The 24,411-nt window shown below is 51.2% G+C and overlaps 1 protein-coding gene across 1 annotated transcript in view; it reads left to right on the forward strand.

Moving 5' to 3' along the window:
• Window positions 1-15,916, forward strand: part of LOC149366270 (uncharacterized) — a 28,595-nt gene extending 12,679 nt beyond the window's left edge. Inside the window, exons 4-9 of the mRNA XM_089550039.1 lie at window positions 1,796-2,018; window positions 5,160-5,214; window positions 6,779-6,894; window positions 8,132-8,738; window positions 10,648-10,873; window positions 14,130-15,916. Coding sequence (XP_089406165.1) covers window positions 1,796-2,018; window positions 5,160-5,214; window positions 6,779-6,894; window positions 8,132-8,738; window positions 10,648-10,873; window positions 14,130-14,824 — 1,922 coding nt within the window. The 3' untranslated portion in view covers window positions 14,825-15,916. The remainder of the gene's footprint in view (window positions 1-1,795; window positions 2,019-5,159; window positions 5,215-6,778; window positions 6,895-8,131; window positions 8,739-10,647; window positions 10,874-14,129) is intronic.
• Window positions 15,917-24,411: the final 8,495 nt, after the last annotated feature.

The raw sequence follows: 24,411 nt of genomic DNA on the forward strand, positions 1-24,411 counted from the left end.
GCATATATCGGGCCCTTAACACCAATTATACTCTAACAATGTTCTGTGAGACGAGGTTGATGCTTTTCCTGCTCCAATGGACTTCGACGGTGACGTAAATGAGCCGCGAAGCGGCTCAAAAGCAGACCCTGTGGCCTGAAACTTTTGACCGACCCTGTACTTTAGAAAGTGTAGCGGTGAACAACAACTGGCGCCATCTGTAGGCCACATTCTGCGTGAGTACGGCGATAGTTAGCACGTGCTGTTTCAAATGCGCTGCAAAGGCCTGTGCAATAGTTTCTCCGCTCCCTTCGACTGGTTATGACGGACTCTGAAAGCTGTGCTGTGTGCCCAACGTTCACAATTACTAGCGGTATTTTAGAATGTTGAGCGCCATGCGCCTCGCCGTGGTAGCCACGCAAACTAAAATCGGGTGCTCAGATTGTCTGGGCTCACTCGCGGGCAAGTTCACCACCGCAGCCAACGCTGCCAAAATTGGAGGGAGCACTCAAACTCCGCCTTAGGGGTGTGGCATGGTACCTTTAGTCGGCTAATGTCCGTGTATGCTGAATTGGTAATTCCTACTTAAGATCCATAGATGGCGGCGAGTCCTCACATACCACTACCAGCGCAGTGACACAGCAGTTAAATGATGTGCCCCTGCACTGGCAGGTGGCGCTTTCTATCCCAGCCACCCGTCAGGATTTTGCGACCCATGTTGCTCTTCCCAGGCAACCTCTCGCGCATCTGCTGGGGCCCAGCTGAAGCGGTTGCTAGGCAACAAACCCTAGAGGTCGTTTGGTAGCCACACCGCCACGAGCGCACGCGACGAGGCGAGCTCGAGTAGTGTTGCTTTCGCAACAAAAGAAAGCTGTGATAGCACCTTGTTCTCGCACAGTGGGCACCGCAGCTGTTTTGCTCTCGCCGCGCGGGTTCGAATCCGAGTCGCGGCAAAATTTATTTTCACTGCTTATTTATTCAACGTCAAGGCATCAGCGGCGAAATGGCTTTTGCAGCTTTAGTCGTGATGTAGAGCTTACGCTCTGTAAGGCAATAAGATTCCGATCTGGTTAGACCTCACGGGAAAGTGCCTTAGCTATCTCATTCCATTTTCTACTGTGGGTCGAAAGAACGAGAACTTGTCTGCTTTAGCGAATGTAGAGCTAAAACATTAGGACCGATCGACATGTCGAGTTTGTCTAGCAAATAACGGCGTTCTAATATCATGAGCCCTTCAGACCGAGGTCTACGCCTATTATCTAATAAGTAAGAAAAAAATTACTACCTAAACTTTCTATTTCGAACTTCAGATCGCTTATTACAAGCTGACTGGTTACAAGTTGTACGCGGCTGTTGTTGGCCGTTAATTTTTGCATGGTACTCTCGTTGCTTTAGAAAGTTGTGGCGTCTATGGAAATGCCACATGCACTCTCAGCATGAATACACCTATAAGAGAGTAAACGTGGGAAAGCCGTCTACAAGCGCGTACCCTTTTATAAAAGGTAGTGCGGTGAAGGACAGCTTGCGCCCTTTCTACTCCTTCCTGTTCAGAGCGTATCCTTGGCTCGGCATTTAAATGTCCCCAATGAGACACGTCTCTCCTTCTGTAGACAGGGCCGCATTTGTGATTCGCGCCCTCCGCCCCACTTAAATCCGGCCACGGAATGAGGCAGATTGACAAACTAAGGAGGGCTCTCTTTGGTTGACGGAAAGAGCGCAACGAGCAATGCCTGGCTGCTTTTCGCGTGTGAGGAAACACTTCCGCTCAGCCTCGAAGTGAACTCTAACCATGGCATCACCCGGCGTGGACGGGCAGCTTCTTCAGCGCCCGGCAAGCGTTCCAGAAGCTCCCGCCACATGGCGAGCCCAGAAGACAAGTGCACGGTGCCCAAACTCCCTCCGGGTCCCCTGGCCGAGCTGCTCCCCGCTGGCACCGAAGTTCGCAGGCCTCCGGGAAAACTGGTTCAGCTGGTGGCACAGGTCATCCACGAGAGTCCGCAAAGGGCGCTCCGTGTACAACATGTGTACAAGGCGCTCCAGTGAGTCCTTTGCTCTCTTTCTTTGGGAGGGGACGGGGTTGTGCAGAACTCCGGCTTGAGTGCGAGCAGCGGCTGCTGTAAGGACACTTTTGATTCAGTAAATGCCGGTTCGATTGCCAATTGTGTACCAGTCCATGATCGAGAGAGGCTGGGCAGATTGTTCTTGGTAATCACAAAGTGAACAGGAGAGGGGAAAGCATCGGGGTGCTTGCCAACGTTTCGACCAGAGGTCTAGTCTTCCGCAGACGAAGAATTGTTGGCATGCACCCCGGGCCTTTCTCCTTCCTTGTTCACTTTGTGGTAGGTGTACACCGGTGCTTAGGGCGCTGTCATAAGGAACCGTCCTGTTCGCTGCTGTGAGCCTGTGGCCTACACAGGACGCTTTTTACCGCTGCTTCCACTGGAATGGTACAGTCACCTTCCTCACCGTGGAACGATAAACAAACAGCCTTCAGGGTCCATCGTCAATGAGCTTGATTAGGAGCCCGCCATACAAGACCTTTAGGCACAGAAGAATGGTACGTGTGCTGAAGTTGTGTAACTAGGAATCAATCTCGGCCGCGGCGAGTCGAGTCTCGATGGAGGTGCAATTCTAGGGACACCTTGTGCTTGGCGATGTCAGTGGACGTTGAAGATCCCCAGGTGGCGGAAATTTCCGGCGCCCTACACTACGGTGTCCTTCATCGGCTGAGTGGCTTTGGCACGCTAAACCCCCATAAACCGTAAACCTGTTTAACTGGGAACAGTGAACTGTTCGACAAAATTTCCTGTGTAGTGGAAAGGGCATGAAGACAATACAAAACCAGAGCTCATTTAATGGCAGAACAAAAGCCTGAGACGATCGCCCTTGTGTAAGGCGCTAGTACAATGCAAGCAGACACCTTCCTACAGGTGAGAGGTTCTTGAGGAAACAAGCGCCGAAGTAGTGCCCTAATAGTCAGGCGGGCACAACAGCTTTACGTAAGGAGCAGTGGCTCCTGCGCTACATAAGGCTGACGACGACTGTGCCTGGCCTCAGCCCCGTCATTTGAAACGAGGAGCGGTGTGTTGTCTACCCAACCTTTGTAGCGAAATCTACATTAGCCACGAACTTGCGATTTTGCTTCGACGGTTCTCCGAAGAGGCACAAAGACCGACGTTGAGCCGTTGCCTAGCTACCGTTGCAGCTGGCGGACGCCGCGCGCTCGCCGCGCCATCTGGCATGACGCCACAACGCGCGCCTCGCCGCGGAGCTGCCCTCGGCCGTTTGGTAAGACGTCACACCGCTTGCCTCGTCGTTGCGCTCGTTTTCGCTACGTGTATCCTGGCACAGGGGCGCTAACCCACCACCAGTTATTCGTCTTAGCTGTCCCTTTATAACGCGTCTTTGATCTATAACCAGCGTGAAGCACAAACTCAAGAAGGCGTTCGGCTTCGGAATTCCAGGTGCACGTAAGAGAACTGTGAAAAAGTAATTCAAGTAAACGAGGACACCGACACAAGCTTTGTTCTTGTCCAAGACCCCATCTAGGGTTAGTGCGCCTGCCAATATGCAGCTGAGTTTTGCATGCTTGTCAAAGTTAAAACTGTTGCCTTATAACACCCAAGTCTCTACTCTAGAAGCGGCGTGAAACATTTGAAGGGAAAGGCAAAACCCACTTCGATGCAGTTAGCGCTTGAAGTCTTGCTCGTTGTATTCTGCGACACAGTTCGCAGCGAGTGCTGATCGCTTGACTGCAGATAAACCTCGGGCGCCGGCTGTACAGGGTTCGAATCCCGGTACCGGCGAGGGCTGAACTGTTTTCTAGGGTCTACGGCTTTCTCACAGGTGGAACACTAGGAGAACGCATGCTCTCGAGCCCCTATTCTCGAAATGCACTTAAAGGGACACTGAGGAGAGCACTATTAATATTTTTTATATAGTAAAATCCGATAGTTCGGCATGTCATGGCTTTGTTGCCACTTGGCCGGCAGCGAAAGATGCATTTATTTCTAAGAAATTTGGATTCGAAGTTGAAAAAGTTTTTCCCGCCGCTCTGATTCAAACTTGGGATTCGTCTATGACGACAGAGGACTAAGAGACGTGAAACATGACGTGCACATGACGTAACGCAGACTCCGTGATTTCTGGCTCCCAGCAGTGCGGCCTAGCAGCAGCCGAAAAGAAAGCTACCGCCGGCCGCACGTTGAAGGCATCTCTCGGCTATTACGGCCGTCGCTACAGTCGCTTCGATTACGTTTGCACTGGCGTTTTGCCAGCGTTACGATGGATCTCGTTCTCGAAGTCGTCAACGAAGTTCTCGCAAATAGACACCTTTAGCAGACCGTGTACCTTGTTACCGCTAGCGGAATACCGGGAGCCCGCCTACCGCCGGAAAACAGGCGCTGATTTGTCCCGATGCTTCAGGAGCGCGCGTAGCAGCCGGGCACGTGGCGCCATCTGGCGACGTCAAGGAGATTTGCGCATGCATTGGCTGCGCCTCAGTGATGCATGGTTTCTCGGTTCCTGGTGTTGCTAGAACCATTCGTGCTAGCAACACTGTTTTGTTCTATGATCTCATCACGCTTGTACTTGCGAGTTTGGCCTGTGGCGGCGATAATTGTATTTTGGTTCTTGCTCTTTTCTACGTTACAAGAGCTTTGTTGTCAGCATGAGGGGCGTTTTTGTAATCAGGAGCTGGTATTCTGTCGATACAAGCCAACTTCAATTTCTCCTCAGTGTCCCTTTAATGTAGACGTGTCCACTTAGGTTCACACTGTTTGGTTGAATCCCCAAATGCGGATCTGGCTGCAGTGGGACCCCAGCTTTGACCCATCTTTCATGTTACGCCATATCGGCTCAAACCGCACATGCCACAAAATAAATCATGATAAACTAAAAGTGAATATCACAAGGCTTGGTCTATGAGGTTAAATATCAAAGAACTTCCAAACGAGGAATTCACGGATGAGTATGAATTAAAGGGGATCAGACCATCTGTGCAACTAACGCGATGGGAGGCGGCGTAGACAGGGTCTGTCGCTTTTGGTAGAAAAATAAATCACGAAACTACAATGTATACCAGCGCGTGTATTGGCGCTGGCAGAGATCAGTCCTCATGTAATGTTCCCGTGTGTCGCATCTCCACAATTCTCCCGCTTTTCTGCTGCTCCACTTTGCAGGAACAGGTATCCCTACTTCAAGTTCATGAGCGCCAGTCAGGTGACGTCCTGGAAGGTGAGCGAAGCTCCAAGACGGAGTTGAAGATCTTTACTGACATATCCCGTGGACGTCCTGAGGACGTTCAGTTGACGTTTAGTGACCATGCCGTGCGTCAGAATGTTTGAGTTGAGAGGGCGGAGAGCGATAATTCTCCTTAGAAGATAAGAACTGGATCAAGAAACAAGAACTGCAGTGTGTGTGTGTGTGGGGGGGGGGAAGGGGGGCAGTTATTACAGAGATGTGCACAAACTAGGACATCGAAATTCGAATATGAAACTTGAGTAATCTAATTTCGAATGATCGATATACCATAAGATCTTAGGTATATCGGGAAGAACAGTGGCTTGTAGGTGGGTAAGCAAAACGTTTAACGCGTGGTTTGTGCATAGGCAACAGCGATAAGAAATACAAATAAAATGCGGACTCGATGACCAAAACATACCTGTAACCTTAGGCATTCAACCTGAAGAGAGTTCTACACGGATTTTCGACTCTCTGCAACAATCGACTGCACACCTCTTCGTGGGCATACTGAACTTTGCTGGGCAGCAAAAGACGCCGTTTTCGGTGAGAAAAGTGGTTGTAAAAAAGGAAAATTTTCCCACTTCTCCTTTAAAAATATTCACACTGTTATCGTCAGTTATGAACTGAACTTCAGTATTGCCTGGTATATGTGCATGACTGCGTAGCAAAGGTTAGAGGGACCTGGAAAATAAAGGGGCTGACGTTGTCATAGTTTCCGTTTAAAAATAGCGTGTCAGCGACATTTATATTTAATTTTTCATCTTTTCTGGCTAACAAAGCATCCGTTTCCAGCAAAAGGTGCCAACTTTTCACTAGAATGCTGTAATCTATAGATACGGGGCGGTTTCAATTCGGAAATTCTAGAGGCTCGTGAACAGTGCGATGTAAGTGCACGCTAAAGATCCCCAGGTGGACGAAATTTCTGCAGCCCTGCACTACGGCCTCCCTCATAGCCCGAGTGGCATTGGGATGTTAAACCCCATAAGACCAAACCAAGCCATTCATTGCACGCTGACTGAACGGCTGTGTTTCATAATGCTTATGCCATCTTCATCACCATTAGCGGGAACACGAGAGCACATGGCTTCGCGTGCCTCTAGCGCATTATAACTGGACCGCCAGGAACCAGCCTATGTGCGCAGCGCGCGCCTGACATGCACTGAGCACATATGCACTGGTTCCTCGCGGCGCCGCTATTATACACTGGTAGTAAGCGAGGCTGCGTGCTACCGTGTTCCCGCTAACCACGATGAAGGTAGTAGAGGTGTCCCCACTAACCTGTCAAGGAGCGCTCGAACGGCACACCGGTGCGCACTGGCGGTGCTTGTTAGCGGCATAGGGCTGGAAACATCACCATATCGGGGATGAACGTTCGCATGAATCACGGCTTACTTGTCGTGTTTCTGAAAACCCGCATCCAGCCCGCCTGGCAGCGACGAATGTCGCAAACACACCGCACCGCTCCAGTGCTCGATAGACAAGTGTGTGGACATATCTGCACCTATAAGAACGGCGGCCGCCTGTTTGAAATGCGCTCTTGTGTCCACTGTCGCAGAGCTCCATACGCCACGCACTTTTCCAAAGATGGTTCGTCAAGGTGTACCCACCAGCGGCAGACCAGGCCGGCGCCCGCACCAAGAGCAACTTCTGGCGCGTGAACTACAGCGAGAGGCAAGTGCGCCTGCGCAGTGGTGAGCTGTTGGTTGGCGGAATACGATAGCATTAGAGGCCTCGTCGTGCAGACAGTGTTACGGCGTAAGCTAAATTTTGCCCCGCTGATTGGCCAGAAGAAGGAGGCGTCACCAGGCCGGGCGATTCCCGTTGGCTGGAATAAAGTGACGTCAGCGGACGGGAGGACTGGCTTCTATTTGAAAGAAGAGACGTCACCAGATCGGAACTGATGTCACTTCCGGCAAACACATCAACAGCCGCTAATGCTATCGCACAGTCGACACACAGGGGAATTAGGCGCCCCTGTGAATATTTTTTGTGCCAGTTAGACGAGGCATTTTCGGCAAGTAAAACCCCTATCCTTTAATCGTTTCTATCTCACTTATTCGCTGGACTTCCAGCCTACTCGGCACCCGGTGTGTGAGAGCTAAAGGGCGTCCCGTTATTATCGATATAGACCACGAAATAAGGAAGACGAAATCTTTATTTTCCCCGTCTCTTTTTTTGAAGCCGGCAATTCGTAAAGGAGTATTCACCGCGGCCTTCCCAGACCCCTCAGGTCTTTCTGACCGTAACGAGTTGCGAAACTCGATGGCCGTATTCGCGAGAGGAAGATTCCCTCTAGTTCATTGGTAAACGTCGGAGGCATATTAAATAGACGAGAAAAAAAAAACACACCCAACACACGGCAGGAGGCCAGCGCCCCCACTCACCTCTTTAATCCCCTTACCGTGTGTCCGTGTCCTTTTGAGCTTGTTTCTATGACTACCGGCAGGGTGCAGGCAAAGAACCGCTAGCCATTGTGGCGCATCACTCTCCTCCTCATTGTGTGTTGGTGACATTGAACTCGGGCTACCGTGTGTGGCGTGTTTCGCTAGCACTCGTTGTGAGGGGGAGAAGTGTGACGACGTGCAAAGACATGCTCGACTTTCGGTGTGCCGTTCGCCAGACTTATACAAACAGCAGTGTTTTTTTGTTCATTTGTTAGTAACCTCGAGGTACTAGTGGAATTGCACAGGGGAGCGGCATATTGAACAGAAAACAAGAAACTGGGCAGTAAAGCAAAGTGAAAATTATTGTACCATTCTGCGATGTTGACTAACGTATTCCTAAAATGTTGGCGGGTTTAACAAGGGCGACGAGTCTAGTAAGGCGGTTCAAACGCCGGGATGCGCGATGGACAAAACTGTCTGAACAGCCCTCACAACTTGCCACTTCTACACTATCCGGTGCACAGGCCGCGGGACTGGGACATGCCCATGGAACCGCAGTCCAGGCCGGTCCAGGAGGGCATCTTCGACCCGTCGCTTGCTGCTCTGCTGGAGCCGTTTGACTCCCCTCCCTTTGCGCCATCGCCACTCCCCCAGGAGCCGCCGGTCGGCTTCGGGGAGCCCCAGCAACCGATGACGTCTGTGTGGTCGCAGCACCTGGACCTGAAGCTTGGCCTGCTGACGCCCGAGAGATCTCCTCCTGCTCAGCAGCACATGCGCACACCGTACACAGTGTTGCTCTCACCAGAAACGGTTGGGCCGCAGCAGGCGCAGCCGGAGCCGAAGCAGCTGAAGGAGCCGAAGCAGCAGCCGGTGCCGCAGCAGTCGAAGGAGGCGAAGCAGCCGAAGCAGGAACAGCAGCAGCAGCAGCAACAGGAACAGCAGCAGCAACAGGAGCAGCAGCAGGAGCAGCAGCCTATCGCGTGGCCGAACTCGACTCCTCCACCTCCGTCGACTCCGCAGTCATACAGCGGCGAATCCTGCTGGGGTTCCCCTCCCTGGAACCTGCCCGCCTGGTGCAACGGCATCGACGAGGTTTCAGTTGGCTCCCAGTCGGGCCATTTTGGTGCTCAAGTACGTAATCTGCACATCTAGTCAGGTGGGCAGATGACATTGCGAACTCTGCAATTACGGGATGAGGCAGGCTGGGAGGACAGTTTCAGTTGTACACCGATGGAATAGGCGGCTAAACGCGACAGCGTAAAGGGCGCCGATCAGCGGAGAAGCCGGCGTGTTTGTATTTCTTGGCGTTGTAACTGAAAAATGGTGATTGGGCGAGAGGGTAGTGACGTTTCTTTGCGCGGGCCATTCGAACACCCCTCAACGATCACAAAGAACAACAGTGATGACGCCGCTCCGCAATTCCTCATTGGTCTGCTGGGCCGTGGCGTGATCCCTCCACCATTAGGTAGTGGATCTGAAGGAACAATAGCAATTGCACTGAAAAGTAAAATGGTGGAGCCGAGACTCGAACAGCTGCCCGCTTGGATCGTGAACAGGCGACGCCACCGCTCAATCACACAGGACCGTTCGCCGGACATCGTTCAAGGGAGGCCTTGTGTGTCCTTTGGAAAATGAATAATTTTAAAAATAAAGCAAAACAGAAATTAAAGTAAAAAACAATGAACAGAATGAACATTTGCTAGGAGATAAGAAAAAAAAGCCACCGGGTCTTTTCACAGAGCCTTTAACGCTGTCGTGTCGTACCCCTAATGCGAAGCTTAAAGGGACTCTAAAATACCTTCCGAGGAGAACACATATACTCTCTCAATCACTGCACTGTGTTGCATTCAAAACCTGAGCCAAATAATACACCTCTAAACGCAGAAGAGGACCCACAGTCACGTGGTAAAATTTCCGAGCCCTTCCCGGTGACATTTTCATGCTCGCACCCTCCTCGGTCGCTCTCACCTGTGCATACAAGCTGAGATGTAGCTATTGGTTCGATTCTTCCCGACCTACGGCAGACACGTCTTTCATACATAATCAGCGTAAAAGTAATTGTCAAAAGTTAACTATTGAACATTAGTTAACCTGCCTGCTGTTAGCAGATATTACCTGTATTCTGACGTACTATACCACCGACGTTATGCCGAAAAATGTGTTCTGCTAACTCCAAACGCCTATTTTTTTCAAAAAATGCGTGAAGTCTTAGGTGAAGCTCTCTGTATAACACAAGTTTGTAGTACACGCGGAGTTACAACTGTATTGCATCTGTACATGAAAACGTTTCCAAGCGGACAAACTGGTATACTCTATTTGTCCGCGTAGCATGGTAGTCTACACTTCTGAGGAACTTTTGCTGTAGCGGAGAAGTTTTGTAGATATACCACCAGGGGACGCTGAGTGTCCCTTGTTGAAATAATTTATGTATAGGTTCCTAGAGTTGCGCGTTTCTTTTCCCTGCGCCGCTTGCACCTCTATTGGCTAAACACGATCACGTGATTGAAAACCATGCATCCATTGCGGAGAAACCAAATTCCTTTGCATCGCTTAGCACTAGGTCGTTGCTGACAGCCCACTCGTGCAGCTACTGTTCTCGTGTGTTGCGGCATTTTATTTTGTACGACTGCACATATTCACTGAAATATCTGATCAATCGCGCGCAGTTTTCTCACAAGTGCTGGCCATTTCTTGAAAACGTTCGTGATTGTGATATGTGGTGTGTATAACAGATGGCGCCACCCGTCCGCAAGGCCAATATTCTGTTCCCAACTCATAGAGATAAGCCTTTTTGTAGCTTACGCATTGCTTGCAACCTCTGTCATGTAGTGAAACAATAACCTGTTTAATATAACGCAAGTTCAGCTGAGGGATTCAAGCGGGTGGAGCCTGTACTCGCTCCAATCACTGGACGAAGTCCGCCAGCTGCATTCAGAAGTTGAGGCTTCTGATCATTTGGATCCTTGGGAGAGCAATATGGCGGACCTACGCGCTAACTGTGGGAACCTGTACCGTAGCTCCACTTGTTCCTTATGCGCAGGGTTCGGAGACAAGGCCCTGCAGCCAGCAGTCAGCGTCCAACCACTCGTTGTCTTCATTGCCAGTATTCCTTGGCAGTCCGGAAAGGCAGCTGGATCAGGTGGAACTGCAGCTGCAACAGCCTCTGGGAGACCAGGAGCTGAAAACGCAACGCTTCGTCGCGACACCTTCACCCTCGATGTACCTGCGTGCGAAGCAAGAGTGTCGGCAGCCGCCTGCGTACCAGTGTGAGTGCCGCGATGGGAGTTTCCCGCCTGCACTTGAACTGCGAGCACGAATGCGTCTCGGCGGGGTCTAAGCTGGCCTCTAGCACACTCCCTTGGTAGAGAACAGCTTACTGTTGTTTTGTTTTAATCATTTCATGTTCAGAGTTTTAGCCGAAGAAGCGTTGGCTGAGTGGCTTTGGCGTTCGCCTGTTGATCCCCAGGTTCCGGCAAAGAATCCCTGTCTGGACGCGATGCAACTACGAACAGAAACATCGCATGCGTTGTGCAGTTTATATGCACCTTAAAGGATCCGTGGATTTCTCAAATAATCCGCAGCCATCCACTACGGCGTCCCTCACAGCCCCCATGTGTCGATGCAGCACGTTAAGCCACACGTACAGTCAGGGAGAAAAGTCTCTGGACCACGTGCTCCTCAAACGAAGGCGATAGCTGTGCTATCAATTGGAGGCTCGAGACAACACTTGTGGAGATGAAAGAACAAAATGTTGACTTCCACCTGCGCAAGTGTGGTCTCCAATCGCCGTCTGATGGCGCAGCTATCGGCTTTGTTTAAGGACCACGTGGTCCAGAGACTTTTTCTCCCACTGTACCGTCTTTACGAAGTGTAACCAGGCAGCATGGTTGCTTCGCATTCGTGAAGTAGAGCCCTCGCGGCTTCCCTTAAGATCAAAAAGTTCTTTGAGGACATGGGTTCTCCTTACCATACAGAGATCATACACAACAAGAAAGTGAGCGAAATCATGTTTTGAGAAAAACACGATTACAGTTTTTCAGTCATTGCAGAAACAAGATCATCATGTCTTAGGGCATTCCTTAACTGACACGAGCTCTCTTTTGGCTTTTGTTGCTGCTCGTCTTTTCTTACGGACATCTTTTAAGGCGAAAGCCTTTAATGTCTCATCGTTGTAAGCAGCAGTTGTCGACAGAAATGTCACGCTTTTCAGTTGGTCGAAACGGTCGTGACGTCACAGTGCGCGAGTTTCAAACAGGGCCAATTGTACTTTGGCTAGTAACCAGGCAACCAATTGAAGGGATCGTATAGTGATGCTCCAAGTAAGTGGGACTCAGCTTAGTTAGTTGCTTAGTTGCTCAATTAGCCTAATTAACTTTTCAAGTCAGACCATATAAACAAATAAAACCGAGTAAGAAATTGGTCGAGCTCGGGAATCGAACCCCGGTCTTCGGAGCGTGAGACGAGCATGCTATCCACTCCGCCATGCCAGCTCGATGGTTTGGGAAGAACAAAGGTGCGTCTAGTGAATACGGTGTCTTCGCTCACTCCCATCCTCCTCCCTTCTCCTCCGGCGAGGTTTAGGTGTCCACCGAGATATGAGAGACATACATTTCCTTTCCTCAAAAACCAATCTGCCGACGAGCGAGGCATATAACCGAATGGGCGATGGCGTTTTCTGGACTCCTGGAAGCGTTGCAAGACGCTGTCGCGTTCCACTCTTATAGGCGAAGCTTAACATATTAACCACACATCAGTGACCACACTTTAGGTCAAAAAAGTGCCCCCCTGAATTTTGACGAGTGTCCACCGAGATATGTGAGACAGTTACTGCGTAATTTCCTTTCCTCAAATACAATTTTCATTTTCTTCATTACGGGCCATCTTTGTCTTTCTTCTTTCACTCCCACTTCCTCCCTTCCTCTACGGTGCGGTTCAGGTGTCCACCGATATGACAGAGAATTACTGCGCCCTTTCCTTTCCTCAAAAAGCGTTCAAAGGGCAAGGCATCGCTCCGAACGGGTGGTTCCGTGGACTCCCTAGCAGCGCTACAACACGCTATCGCGTTCCACTACTAAAGGCGAAGCTTAAGCGTCATTACTTAGCAGTTAATTAGTATTCAGGCACAAATCAGTAATTAACCATTAATTAGTGATTTGTCGTCACTTAGTAATTAGCACTCAATTACATGTGACTCCACCACTGCCACAGAAGCATTCAAAGTGGTGCGGTAAACACTTTCGCCTCTACGCACTTTAGACAGTCAAAGTGCGCCCTGAATTTTTGCCTCACCCTTTGATTCACACTGGGCGTTCCTCATCGGGTACTGGTCACTGGTGCGCCATGCTACGAGAGTGTGGTGGCCAGGTTCGATGCATGCTTCCCTCAAAATATCTGCTGTACTTCAGTTACCGTCACTGAAGGACGAATCTGGTAGCATTCAGAGCGGTAGCGTAAAGCACACACAAAGTAAACAAGTGAGACGCTTGTAGCGTTATGCTTGTAGCGTCAAATTTCCCCCGTGCGGAAATTTAAAGCAATGTTTAAAAAAAAAAGGAAGCCTTACAAAGTGCCTTTGAATAATCTTTTACATATCAGATTAAACAAAACGGAAAATGTTCAATATACGCCGTTGATTATCGCTGAGTTATCAGTTTCCGTTACCAAACCACTTCAGTTTCGGTTTCAAAACTGTTACCACCTTTTCGAATGTTAGCTATAACTTTCCAACCAAATAAGATACGAACATTATTCCTGCTGCAAAACATTTTTGAATATTTGGGGATTCCCGAAATCTAAAAAAGAAAAAATGTTATTTTTACAAAACACCGCCTTTTTAAAGATGGTGACGGCGACACAACTGCGTAGAACGTGAGCGTTGGTCTAATATAAAATTACTTAGGGCACTTAGGACTACTTACGCATTGCGAATGCGAAAGCATTTGTCTCTCACCGTTGGTTTATAGTTAACTGCTTGTTTAGTGTTTCGTAATCAGTACAACTGTGTCATTCTTCCGGGTAAAAGCGTTGAGGTTGAAGATCTTAACGGTATATACCTTTAAGTTGAAAGCCTTTAGGGTGAAGCCATTGATATCAAAAGCATTTACCCTAAATGCCTGTGTACTAAAGGCCTTCCCACTATTGGCCTTTGGCTGTCCAAACAGTGAATCATGTGTTGGCCCTCTTATGGTTGCTATGTGGCTGTGCTGATGTTTTTAGAGTTTTTGGACCGTTTCGTATGGACAACAACGTGGGGTTTCGTTGGCGATGAGCCGTATGATGCACTCACGGTAATATGTCTGTTCATTCTCCTCTAAAGGTAATTTGGGAATAAGTTGTGCACGCGCACCTCGTCAGTCGACGAACCTGTTGTTCTTGTCGGCAACCGCTGCTTGGAACACACCAGATCGTGAAGTTTCTTGAGCGTCGTTGCGTTCTAGTGCAAATTCTTACCAGCTATTTCTGTTAATTGTTTAATCTACGCCGCTTAATCTTCCACCTCTCCTTTGGTGTGACGCATCGCAGGTTCCAGTGGCTCCCAGGGCTTCTACAACGCTCAGAGCCCGGGACATGTGAACGAGCTCAGCAGGGGCTCGGACACTCAGCTTTGGAACGAGCACCTGTACGCCAAGAAGAAGTCCGACCCGGGTGCTTCCTACGGAGCGTGCGGACAGCTGGCCCCGCCACCGTTCCTGTGTTCGCCGCTACTTACGCACGACACGCCGGTGCCACCGACCAGCGGGGGCTATGCACAAACTCCGCCACACCAGCAGCCGGTGCTGACTTCTGGACAGGAACTGCATTCGCGGCCGCAATTTCCCTTTTCACCTCGGCAACTGCATCAAGAGCAGGAGGCAATGATGCCTCCGCAGCAGTTCCTTTCCCGACCGGGACCACCACGTTCGCGAGAGGGAACCCTGCCGCCTCCGTCCCCGAAGTTCCAGTGGCCACCGCAGGGACCCCCGTTGCCACGGGGACTCACTTCGCCCGCTCGACAAGGAGAGACGGGCCGATGGTGTGCGGGGCCAATATCATGGCCGCGATCTGGGCCGCACAATTTGCCGCATGCGCCTTACGCACGCGAGCCAGTGTTTTCGGCGATCGCGGCGCCGAGGAGGATCTTCGTCGCCGACGACGGGACGTGGTACATCCTGGGGTATCCGGCGTTCCCCGAGAGCCACGATTACTCACCCCGGGTCGCGTGGTATTGGGAAGACTGAATTCCCGCGGACAGCGGTGCACAATGGCCGAGCCTCCAATAGCTCACTCCGCTGCGGAAAAAAAAAAAAGAGTGCTGGCGCTTTTTTTTTTTCGGAGCACGGGTGGTGACTCCGGCTGCCGAGATAGGTATCTGTCCTTACGATTCTAGGTAGAGCGGCGGTTAAACATTGTGACTGCATTTTACGCGCTTTTAAACTTTCCTTAACACTGGGTCTCACAGCCGGTGTTCGAGTCTTGCGGTCACTGTGCGATTATTAGCGAAATCAGGGTAAACTATTATCTGACCCCATGGCGATTTCATGCGCCGCTCCGAAAACTCCGTAGTCGTTTAGGTTGTTTTATAGCGTCTCTGCGTGGAGACAAATTGGAAGGTGGTGCTCCATCACGGCCAGATAATGGCAGCTTTTTCCTGCATTAATTGTTTTTAGTATCTCTGATTCTTTTGCTACTTCTTTAATCATTCTTTCCCATGCATCAGGTGAATTAATTTCTCTACTTTACCCTTATTTTCATGTGCCTTAATTCACTCTTCAGACTGCTGCCCATAGATATATAACACGTTTCTAAAGTAAGAGCTGGCAGTGACCAGGTTCGGCCGCTAGCGATGTGCCGGTTCTGAAGTGTTCATTGTGTGCAGTCAGGTGCTGAAATTTTGGGGCAATTTTCGGTTTCCGCGGGCTCGCTTTCTTCTTTGGATCTATGTTGTATTGTAGTTGCATGACCTCAGCTACTTTTTTAATTTATGTTGTATTATAGTTGCACCACCTTTACTACTTTTTTTTAGTTTTTGTATTATAGTTGCATGACCTCAGCTACTTTGTTTTTAGTTTTCATGTCGGATGTTAACATGGCCCGTGGCCGTCTTCAAAATAATTACTGGCCACTTTTATGCCGCTAATTCTCTTGTTTCTTTTATTCGTTTATAATGCTAAACTATTGTTATCCATAATGCGCCGGCATGACGTCATTTCTTTATTTCCTGTATTTGTTTTGTGCAGTTTTGTGTATGATATGCTTGGTTCGTATGTGTATCTGCTAAGCAATGCAGGCAGAGCTCGTTTTAAAGAATAAAATTTTTAAAATGAAACAAAAGGCTGGTTTCGTTTTCTTGGCGACGGATTTTCTCAGCCGGAGTGCCACTTAAAGGTCATTCGGTGACCTCTTCGGCAACGTTTTGAGCTGATAATTGCATTGCGTCCTCTAGAGCTTCCCCCTCTCTGATACGAGGATTCGCCAAGCTTGGCGCAGAAATGGAATCTACATCGGTTTCATCACCTTCATCGGTTTCTTCAACTCCACGAGCCCGCTTTCGCGACTTATCTCCAGCCAACGCGGCTTCGTGACGATCTCTGTCGCAGGGGCCGCTAGAAGTAGCCCGCGGCGCCTCCAGTGACTAGTCGAAGAACGTGTCCCGGTGGCCGGTTCTGGCTCCATGTTCCTCCGATGTCCAGGTTGTTGCGACTGCAGGAAGGATGAAAGCGAAAGTGCACGGGCCTGCGCACTGGCTCGAGCCGAGCCACTCTCGCGGCCACGTGCAGACAGAGGAGAGCTGAAAGATGTGAGAGGAAAGTTTGAATAAGAGACGCGCGTCGCAACAACCGCGTCCGCCGAAGCGACGACGCTGGCTGTAACAGACACCCCAAGCCGCCGGCGAGCGCTGGCCTTTATTCAGGAAGAGCTAATCACGTGATTAGTCACGTGACAGAACTGGTGAGAGGGAGAGAGAGAGAGAGAGAAAAAAAACTTTATTGTGCAAGGAATTCGGGGCACGCCCCAGGGTCCCCGCACGACCCCACTGCACTCAAGTGTTTATGTTACTAAGGTCCATAACACTGGCAGCCCGGCCGGTGGCGATGGTCTGCACGGCCGGGTCCTCCGAGCGTAGCAGGGTCTACCAGTCCTCCCAGGTCTTGAGGTTCTCTAGGTCCCGCGGGGGAGGGTCCGCCGGGCAGAGGGAAAGGATGTGGAGGGAAGAGGCGAAAGGTTCTGGGCATAGGGCTCATGCCGGAGTGGGGAAGGAGGGATGATAGTGGGCTAATGTAAGGCGTGAGGGGAGAGAGTGTGTCTGTAGTGTGTGCCAGAGTGTTGCTTGTTTGTCATCTAGGGAGGAGTGGGGCGGCGGGTAGAGCTGGCGTGAGGCTCTGTAGGCCTGCGTCAGCTCGCTGAATGAGCGCATGCGCTCCTTCGGGAATCCCCGATCCGGGGGCACCTGAGTCCGGTTTAATGAACCTCGGGTTAAAAGGTTGGCGGCCTCGTTTCCGGGATTCCCGGAGTGCGCGGGCACCCATATCAGCTCCACATGGCGGGGCTGGAGTGCATCGGGGCGACTGGTCAGAGCGGCGATTGACGAAGCTGCGGAACGAGCGGTAACAGCTGCGACATGTCATTTGGCATAACGTCACAGCTACACCTACAACGAGCCTCCAGTTATAGTCGGATACAACTTAAATCTGGAGTGAAGCTCCGCCCACATTCAGCCTCCGCACGCAGAATTCCTCCACGGCGAAAAAATAATCCGCTACTTAAACGCTTCTTGTTACCTAAACAAGAAGCTTATGAAAAGAAAAAAATTATCAGCACTATAATTTTGATACGTGTATTGTTTGATATAGTCAAACATTAAAAAGCTGATTTCGTTTACTGGTGCCATTGGCCAGCGGAGTAACACAAGACGCCGCGGACCACGGCCCAGTGTTAGCAACTGCTGTTTTTTAAAGTTGTATCCTACTATAGAGGTCAAATCCAAGCATCATTCGACCTTGAGATTTGCATTATTTGAGTGGACTTTTCGCTACAGAAACACCTATGGCTGCTATGGGATATTGCTGCATGCGTAAGGACCTTAGGTTGTTGTCGAAATCACTACGCATCCCTCCGATACGGCGACTCTTTCTCCATGCCGTCATGGCGCCGAACACAGACTTCTGCAGACTGTAGTTGTTTGGGTTCTGGCAACACGTGGCAGACGACGCTAAAATCACCTCTAGTTGGAATTTGAACATGACAAGTGGTCCTATAGGCGTCCTAGTGTCTTTTACGAAATGCAGCAGGCTCTTGCGCACCTCTCGATTCGCTGCTTTGCCCCGTGAAAGGTGGTCGCGTGTATTGCATTCGTTAGGTAAACAATTAATTACTACTGTATTCGGTTCTCTGTCGAGCACAAAAATCCCGCTGCATTCAAGTGTCGTCTATTTCCGCAAGGCAACATGGCTGTAAATTTGGAGCTGCCTTATGTTGCTGACGTGCTATCTGTGGCGCATATTGTTCTGTTAGTTACTGCGGCGACTTTATTGCGGGCGAATACAGCGTGGAATAATAAACGCAATTAAACTAAAAAATTGGCAGCCGATTTGCGTAGTTTGGTAAACTACGAATATGTGCACTAGAAGGGTTTGTTTCGTCATTTATTGGTCAGTAAGCATTGCTACGCTAAGATGTTGGCTACCCGGTGGGCAGGTTGCGATCAGTCAATAAAGCAGGTGGCTTGTTGTCACCTTGGGCACGGGTCTTTGTGACGTCACCACAACCAGCATGGAGTTTGTGCGCGCGCGCGCACACACACACACAAACATACACACAAACACACTAGGCTTCAGGCAAACAAACAACGGCTAAATGCGGGGAATGGGCACTATAAGTACTAGCAGACCACAAAAAAAAAAAGCATAATCTTATAGCTCAATGCCGCCACTTTCCCTAGCATACTTTCCTTGTGACCCGGCCTGGCTTATGAGTCAGCGTCTTCCGCATCACTCGCAACGTTTCCCCCATTGCTCTAGCTTCTGATTCACTGTGGTGCTTCAAAAGTATTTCCGGTCTTTGTAAGGAATTTGTGCTTCACAGCCAAGCTGCTTGCAAATTTCCCTCCATATTTCAAGCCGGTGATGTAGCCAGGAAAAAAAAAGGCGCCAAACGGCGATTTGATTGTAAAACATTTTATTCACCGGAAAGAGCTTGATAAGTGGCCACGTTAAGTGGTCGGGAGTACATAGCTCTCGACGACTTTGTCAACCCACTCCACCGCCATAAATTGCGTTCTGGGGTCAGAGCTAGCCAGCCCGGTCTCCCACCGCTCGAGAGAAATAGCGGCAACTAGCTAGATCATCCGGAGGTGGCTCTATTTTGCAATGCCAGAGGATATGATCTTAGTTGGCTCAATGGCCCCAGTGTTTACAGTTCGGGTGTTATAGATCCCGTTAAATGTGCGCGAGGAGTGTTGGGGTGCGTATCGACCTCGTCTGTAGACAACGCCACGTAACCTCTTGTTCTTTAGTCAGGCTTTTGTCCGGAGTGGGAAAAGTTCTCTCTAGTTTAAATTTGGTGAGATCATATGTGATCATGGAGTCCTTCGTGAAATTCAGGGAGCCAGACTCATCCACTGCCCGGTCGACGAAAGCTGGTTCTTTATTGTGGGCTGCCTCGTTCCCCGAATTCCCCGAATGGCCTGGGGCCGTATCGCTTCTGTATAATTCGGTGAGAATTTGATGGCGTTAAGGATTCTAAGTGAGGTTTTTGTAATTCGCCATCTTGCGAAATTATTCATAGTCATTTTGGAGTGGCTGAGAATGATGCTCTCTTGGGGTGCGCTAGGGCGAGATTGTATGTGCACTAGCACAGCTTCAAACACGGTGCCAAATATGTCGGAAATTCGTCATTCATAGCGATCATTATCATCACCAGCACAGAGATCCCTATTCTTTGTTTACAAAGTATTAACAAAACATTATATCGAGTGTCGGTCTCAGATTTGAAAATTGTATATGAAGCTACCAAGGCTGCAGTTCAAGAGTCTAGTGTTGCATAGTGGTGTCGGTTCGGAGACTACAGATCACTCACCTCAGGGGACGATGTATTAGCCAACGTTCTAAGACAGTTTCAGTTGCACAGCTCCCCTCGGGAGGTAGAAGTGTGCGCCGAGACGTCGGCGCGACGCCGCCAAAGATTGAAAGGAAAAGTCGGAGGTCCTCCCGCTTGGAGCCAGGGAAAGGCGCCGCACTAACAAATTATACGACGTTCCAGCAGGACCCCTCGTCCTGTCTACTAGTCCTTAGAAATTATACAGCCAAAAAAGGTCGACATAGAGATGCAAACTCGATACCCTTATCTAATGGTGACAATCCTCCCACCGCGCAAGCAGGACCCATTGCAGCACATACTCATTGTATACTGCAATCCGAAAATGCCAAATGTATCATTCGCGGACCTCTTTAGCCGCGCGCTGAGAGTTGCGGGCCGGGACCCTCTCCTGATTGTGGGCGATTTCAACGCTCCCGCTCGGATGTGGGGTTGTTGCCGTGAAGAGAAGCGGGGAGGCAAGTTGGCGGAGCTTGCGTCCACGCTGGGCCTCACTCTTCACATTGACCCAGTCCACCCAACTCGTATCGGCAACTCCGTGACTAGGGATACCTGTCCGGACTTGACCTTCACCCGCAACATTCAGTACGCAGACTGGGTCAACACAGAGGAAACCCTCGACAACGACCACTGCCTCCTGAACACTGCGATTAAAACCCATCCTTTCGCGCGACCAACAACGCAAGCCCGACTCCCAGATTGGACAAAGTTCAGGCAAAATTACAACACTACCACACCCATACATGAGCAAGGCTACCAGTCTTGGTCACAACATTTAGTCTCTGGCCTTCGCTCTTCCGAAACTCAAATTCACCGCTCTAATGTCAAATTCAGCTCTCAGAGGCGGTCTCGGATGTGGACAATCACCTGCTCCACCTCTGGGAGGCCCGGCATTGCCTCGTGCGTCGGTGGCTCCGGCAAAAGCACAACCGAAAACTTAAAGGTCGCATCGCCGAGCTCACTCAACGAGCGGCTGAGTATGCGGCCCAACTCGCCGACTCCAACTGGGTGACCAGATGCAATACGGCCGCGCGGCATATGTCAAGCCGGAACACGTTTCGGCTCTTTCGCGCTCTAATTGACCCAACTCAAACAAGCACGGAAACTCGAAAACACCTCCAAAGAGCAATACACAGCTTTCAGGGGAACACAACTCAATTGGCGCACAAGCTCCGGGACCAGTACTTGTGCACTACCCAGAACCCCCGCGGGCCGGCGTACTCTTATGCATGTTCTGAGAACGTTGAGCTGGATCAACCGTTGCAGCTCTACGACCTGACGGCGGCCCTGGCAAAAATGAAACATATCGCCGCCGCTCCGGGTCAGGACAAAATTACATTCAAATTGTTAGCCAACCTCCTCGACCCGGCATACCTGTCTTTATTGAATTACATTAACTCAATCTGGCTTGGGGAAGAGCCACTCCCCATCGACTGGAAGACCGCCCTGGTCACCTTCATTCCTAAAGCTGGCAAGGCGATCAGCACGGACAACCTCCGCCCCATCTCTCTGACTTCCTGTGTGGGCAAAGTCATGGAGACATGGAGACGATGGTACGTGACAGGTTGTCCGAGTTCATGGAATCCAAACTCCTTTTCGCAGACACCATGTTCGGGTTTCGCCCACACAGAACTGCACAAGATGTCCTGCCACAACTCAATCGGGATGTCCTCGACCCCGTCGAATGCCCTCACAATGACAAGGTCGACCTCGCCTTGGATTTGAAGGTACATTCGACAACGTTACCCACGAGATGATTCTCACCCACCTCTCTCAAACTAACTGCGGCAGGAGCGCCTTTCAGTACATTCGGCAATGTTTAACCGACAGACAATCTTACATTCGAATCCAGGATAAAGAACATGGCCCTTTTCATTTAGGAACCAGAGGTACACGCCAGGGCACGGTGCTCTCTCCCCTGTTGTTCAGTTTGGCTATGATGCGCCTACCTGGCCAGCTGGGCGTTGTCGCCGTTGTGCAGCATGCGCTGTACGCCGATGACATCACCCTGTGGGCCACACAGGGTTCCCTTGGAGACATTGAGGCCAACCTGCACGAGGCGGCGACCACAGTGGACCGTTATGCTCGCCACTGCGGCCTCTAATGCTCCACCCAAAAGTCTGAATTCGTGCACATGCACCCCTCACCAAAGTGCACAGCCAAAATTTCATTGCCTTTTGAGACAGGTCAAATTTCAGAAAATATCGAAGTCCGGGTGCTGGGGCTCTTCATAAATCAAAACAGACGGTCAGAAACAACACTGGCCAAACTCAGTCAGGTGGGGGACCCGGTGGGCCGCTTGGTCCGCTGGGTTTCTATCAAGCGTGGGGGGTTACGATGTAAGGACGCCTTGCGGCTGGCGCATGCATTTGTAAGCAGTCGAATTCTATATTCGACTCAATACCTCCACCTGCGGAAGCAAGACGAGGATTCACTCGAAGTCATCCTCCGCAAAATTATTAAGCGGGCTCTGGGCCTCCCTGTGAACTCCTCCAACAAGCGCCTCCTGGGGCTGGGCATGGGGAACACGTTTCGGGAGCTCATAGAAGCCCACATGACCAACCAATCCACCCGTCTCTCGAAGACGTCGTCGGGTCGCCGCCTCCTTGCCCGACTGCACATCCAACACACCACTTTTATGGAAGAGCGCCTACGTATTCCATCCCAGTGGATATGCGCCCTCCACGTGCGCCCTCTTCCCGCGAACATGAACCGTGAGGACCATAATGGCCGGCGCCTGGCGCAGACGAAAGCCCTGGCACGCCACTATGGATCGAAACCCGGCGTATTCTACGTGGATGCCTCCGGCCCCCACCATGGGGGATGGTACACAGCCGCAGTCGTCCACCAATCCAAAACCGTGATTAGCCTTACTTTCCGAGCCCGTGACATAACACACGCGGAGGAGGTCGCCATTGCGTTGGCTGCATCTGATCCCACGTCAAAAACAATTATTTCCGACTCGCGAGGGGCATGTCGGAACGTCGAGCAGGGCTGGGTACCGTATCTAGCCTACCGCATTCTCCAAAACAGCGTCTACACCGGGGACCCCGCGCACCAACGTATCGTTTGGGCTCCTGCTCACATGGGCCTTTAGGGAAATGAGGCAGCTGACGCCGCCGCCCGCGCGCTCTCTCACCGGACACTCCCCTCCGACCCCGACGATCAGGAACTCGAATTCACTTCCGCTTACTCGTTCAAAGACCTTGTTTTACTTCATCAATCTGGTCACGGTCTTTATCCCCGCCCGTGTAAAGGTCTCCCAAAGGCGGAGGAGCGGCTTTTGCTTCGCCTGTATACTAATACTTTGCTGTGCCCGGCAGCTCTCAAACACTTCGACCCTTCTTTTTCGGGCAGCTGTCCGCACTGTGAGGAGAAGTCCTCGGCCATCTACCACATGGCGTGGGCGTGCCCCTCCAACCCTGCTTCCCCCCTCACCCCAACCCAACCCGGTAGGACTAGGAGGCGACCCTGCTCGGCTGCTCTGACCTGCAGGCCCAACGGGCCTTGGTCGCGCGAGCCCGGGACCGGGCGGCGGCCGACGCCACTAGGGTCGTTCTTCTGTGGTCCCTTTTCCGCCTCGTCGACCTTTCTGAGAAACTTTTGTCCCCCTACCATGGTCGTTATCGTGGTGTGCGTCAGGTCAACGACGTCGCATATGAAGTTGCTTCTCATACACCATCATCCTCATCATGTAGACCACCCACCGATATTGCTCACGTTATGCGCTTCAAGACCTACCACGCCGCTCCTCTATCACCGGCCTAGCGCCGGGACGGCGCTTGTGCCGCCGGGGGTCATGCTACGACGAAGTGGAAGACGAAGTTTACAACCATCCCTAATGTTAATGGTTGTGTTAGTCCGGGGCGTGGGAGCCCCGCATGCGAGGAACCTCTCAAGGCAGTTGCTGGGTGTAGAGTGGGGGTTTATTACCGTAGAGGGAGAGGGAGAGCGAGAGCGAGGGTACAAGAAAGCACTTCCGCTGCTGTGGAATGCAGACGGTCACGGTAAGGCAATGGGGAACGCGCCAGTCGACGGGGCTGTGGGGACCAGATGTCATCGGGGGAGACAGACGCATGCTTGCTTTTGTGGGAGCGGCCGGCCCGCGCCCGTTTCCTGGAAGCGGGCGGCGAGCATGCGCAGAGGAGGCAAGGGCTGTTGGCGCGGCCTGGCGTCGCTTGGTCGACGAACACGACATCCCTTCCTCCTTAGTTGTGGTCACCGTATCGGTCGGGCGGGCGCCGTTCACGCTGGGGTCGTAGCGCTTGCTGTTGCGTGGACCCGTTGGGTTGGTCTCCGCAAGGTTGCGTCGCACGGTCGTCCAGACTGGCCGCCGGTTCTCCATGTTCGGAGGGGGGCGCTGTAGGCCGATCGAACACAGGCGAAGTTTCCGCTGGCAGCGGGATCACGTACGGAGCCGGCACAGTGTATTGTTCGCTTGCTGCTGGTCCGTTCGTCCGATGGTCTGGCGGCGGATCATCCGTCGGGTAGGCTGCTGCACCTGGCTTAATGTGATCCAGGTGCCGACGAACCGTTCCGTTTTTAGACTTGATTAGCCAAGATCTATGTCCGAGCCTCTTTAATACGGTTCCTTCAATCCAAGCAGGGCTTCCTGTGAAGTTGCGGATAAAGACCGGTTGTCCTACGTGCACTCCTCTCGGCGAATTAGCCACGCTGTGGTCAGAGGTCGCTTCCTCAGCAGGTCGTGGCTGAATGCGTGTGAGTGCGGTTG

This window comes from Amblyomma mixtum, chromosome 1 (genome assembly GCF_055824585.1).
Source record: "Amblyomma mixtum isolate Tamu chromosome 1, ASM5582458v1, whole genome shotgun sequence".
Taxonomy (NCBI): Eukaryota; Metazoa; Arthropoda; class Arachnida; order Ixodida; family Ixodidae; genus Amblyomma; species Amblyomma mixtum.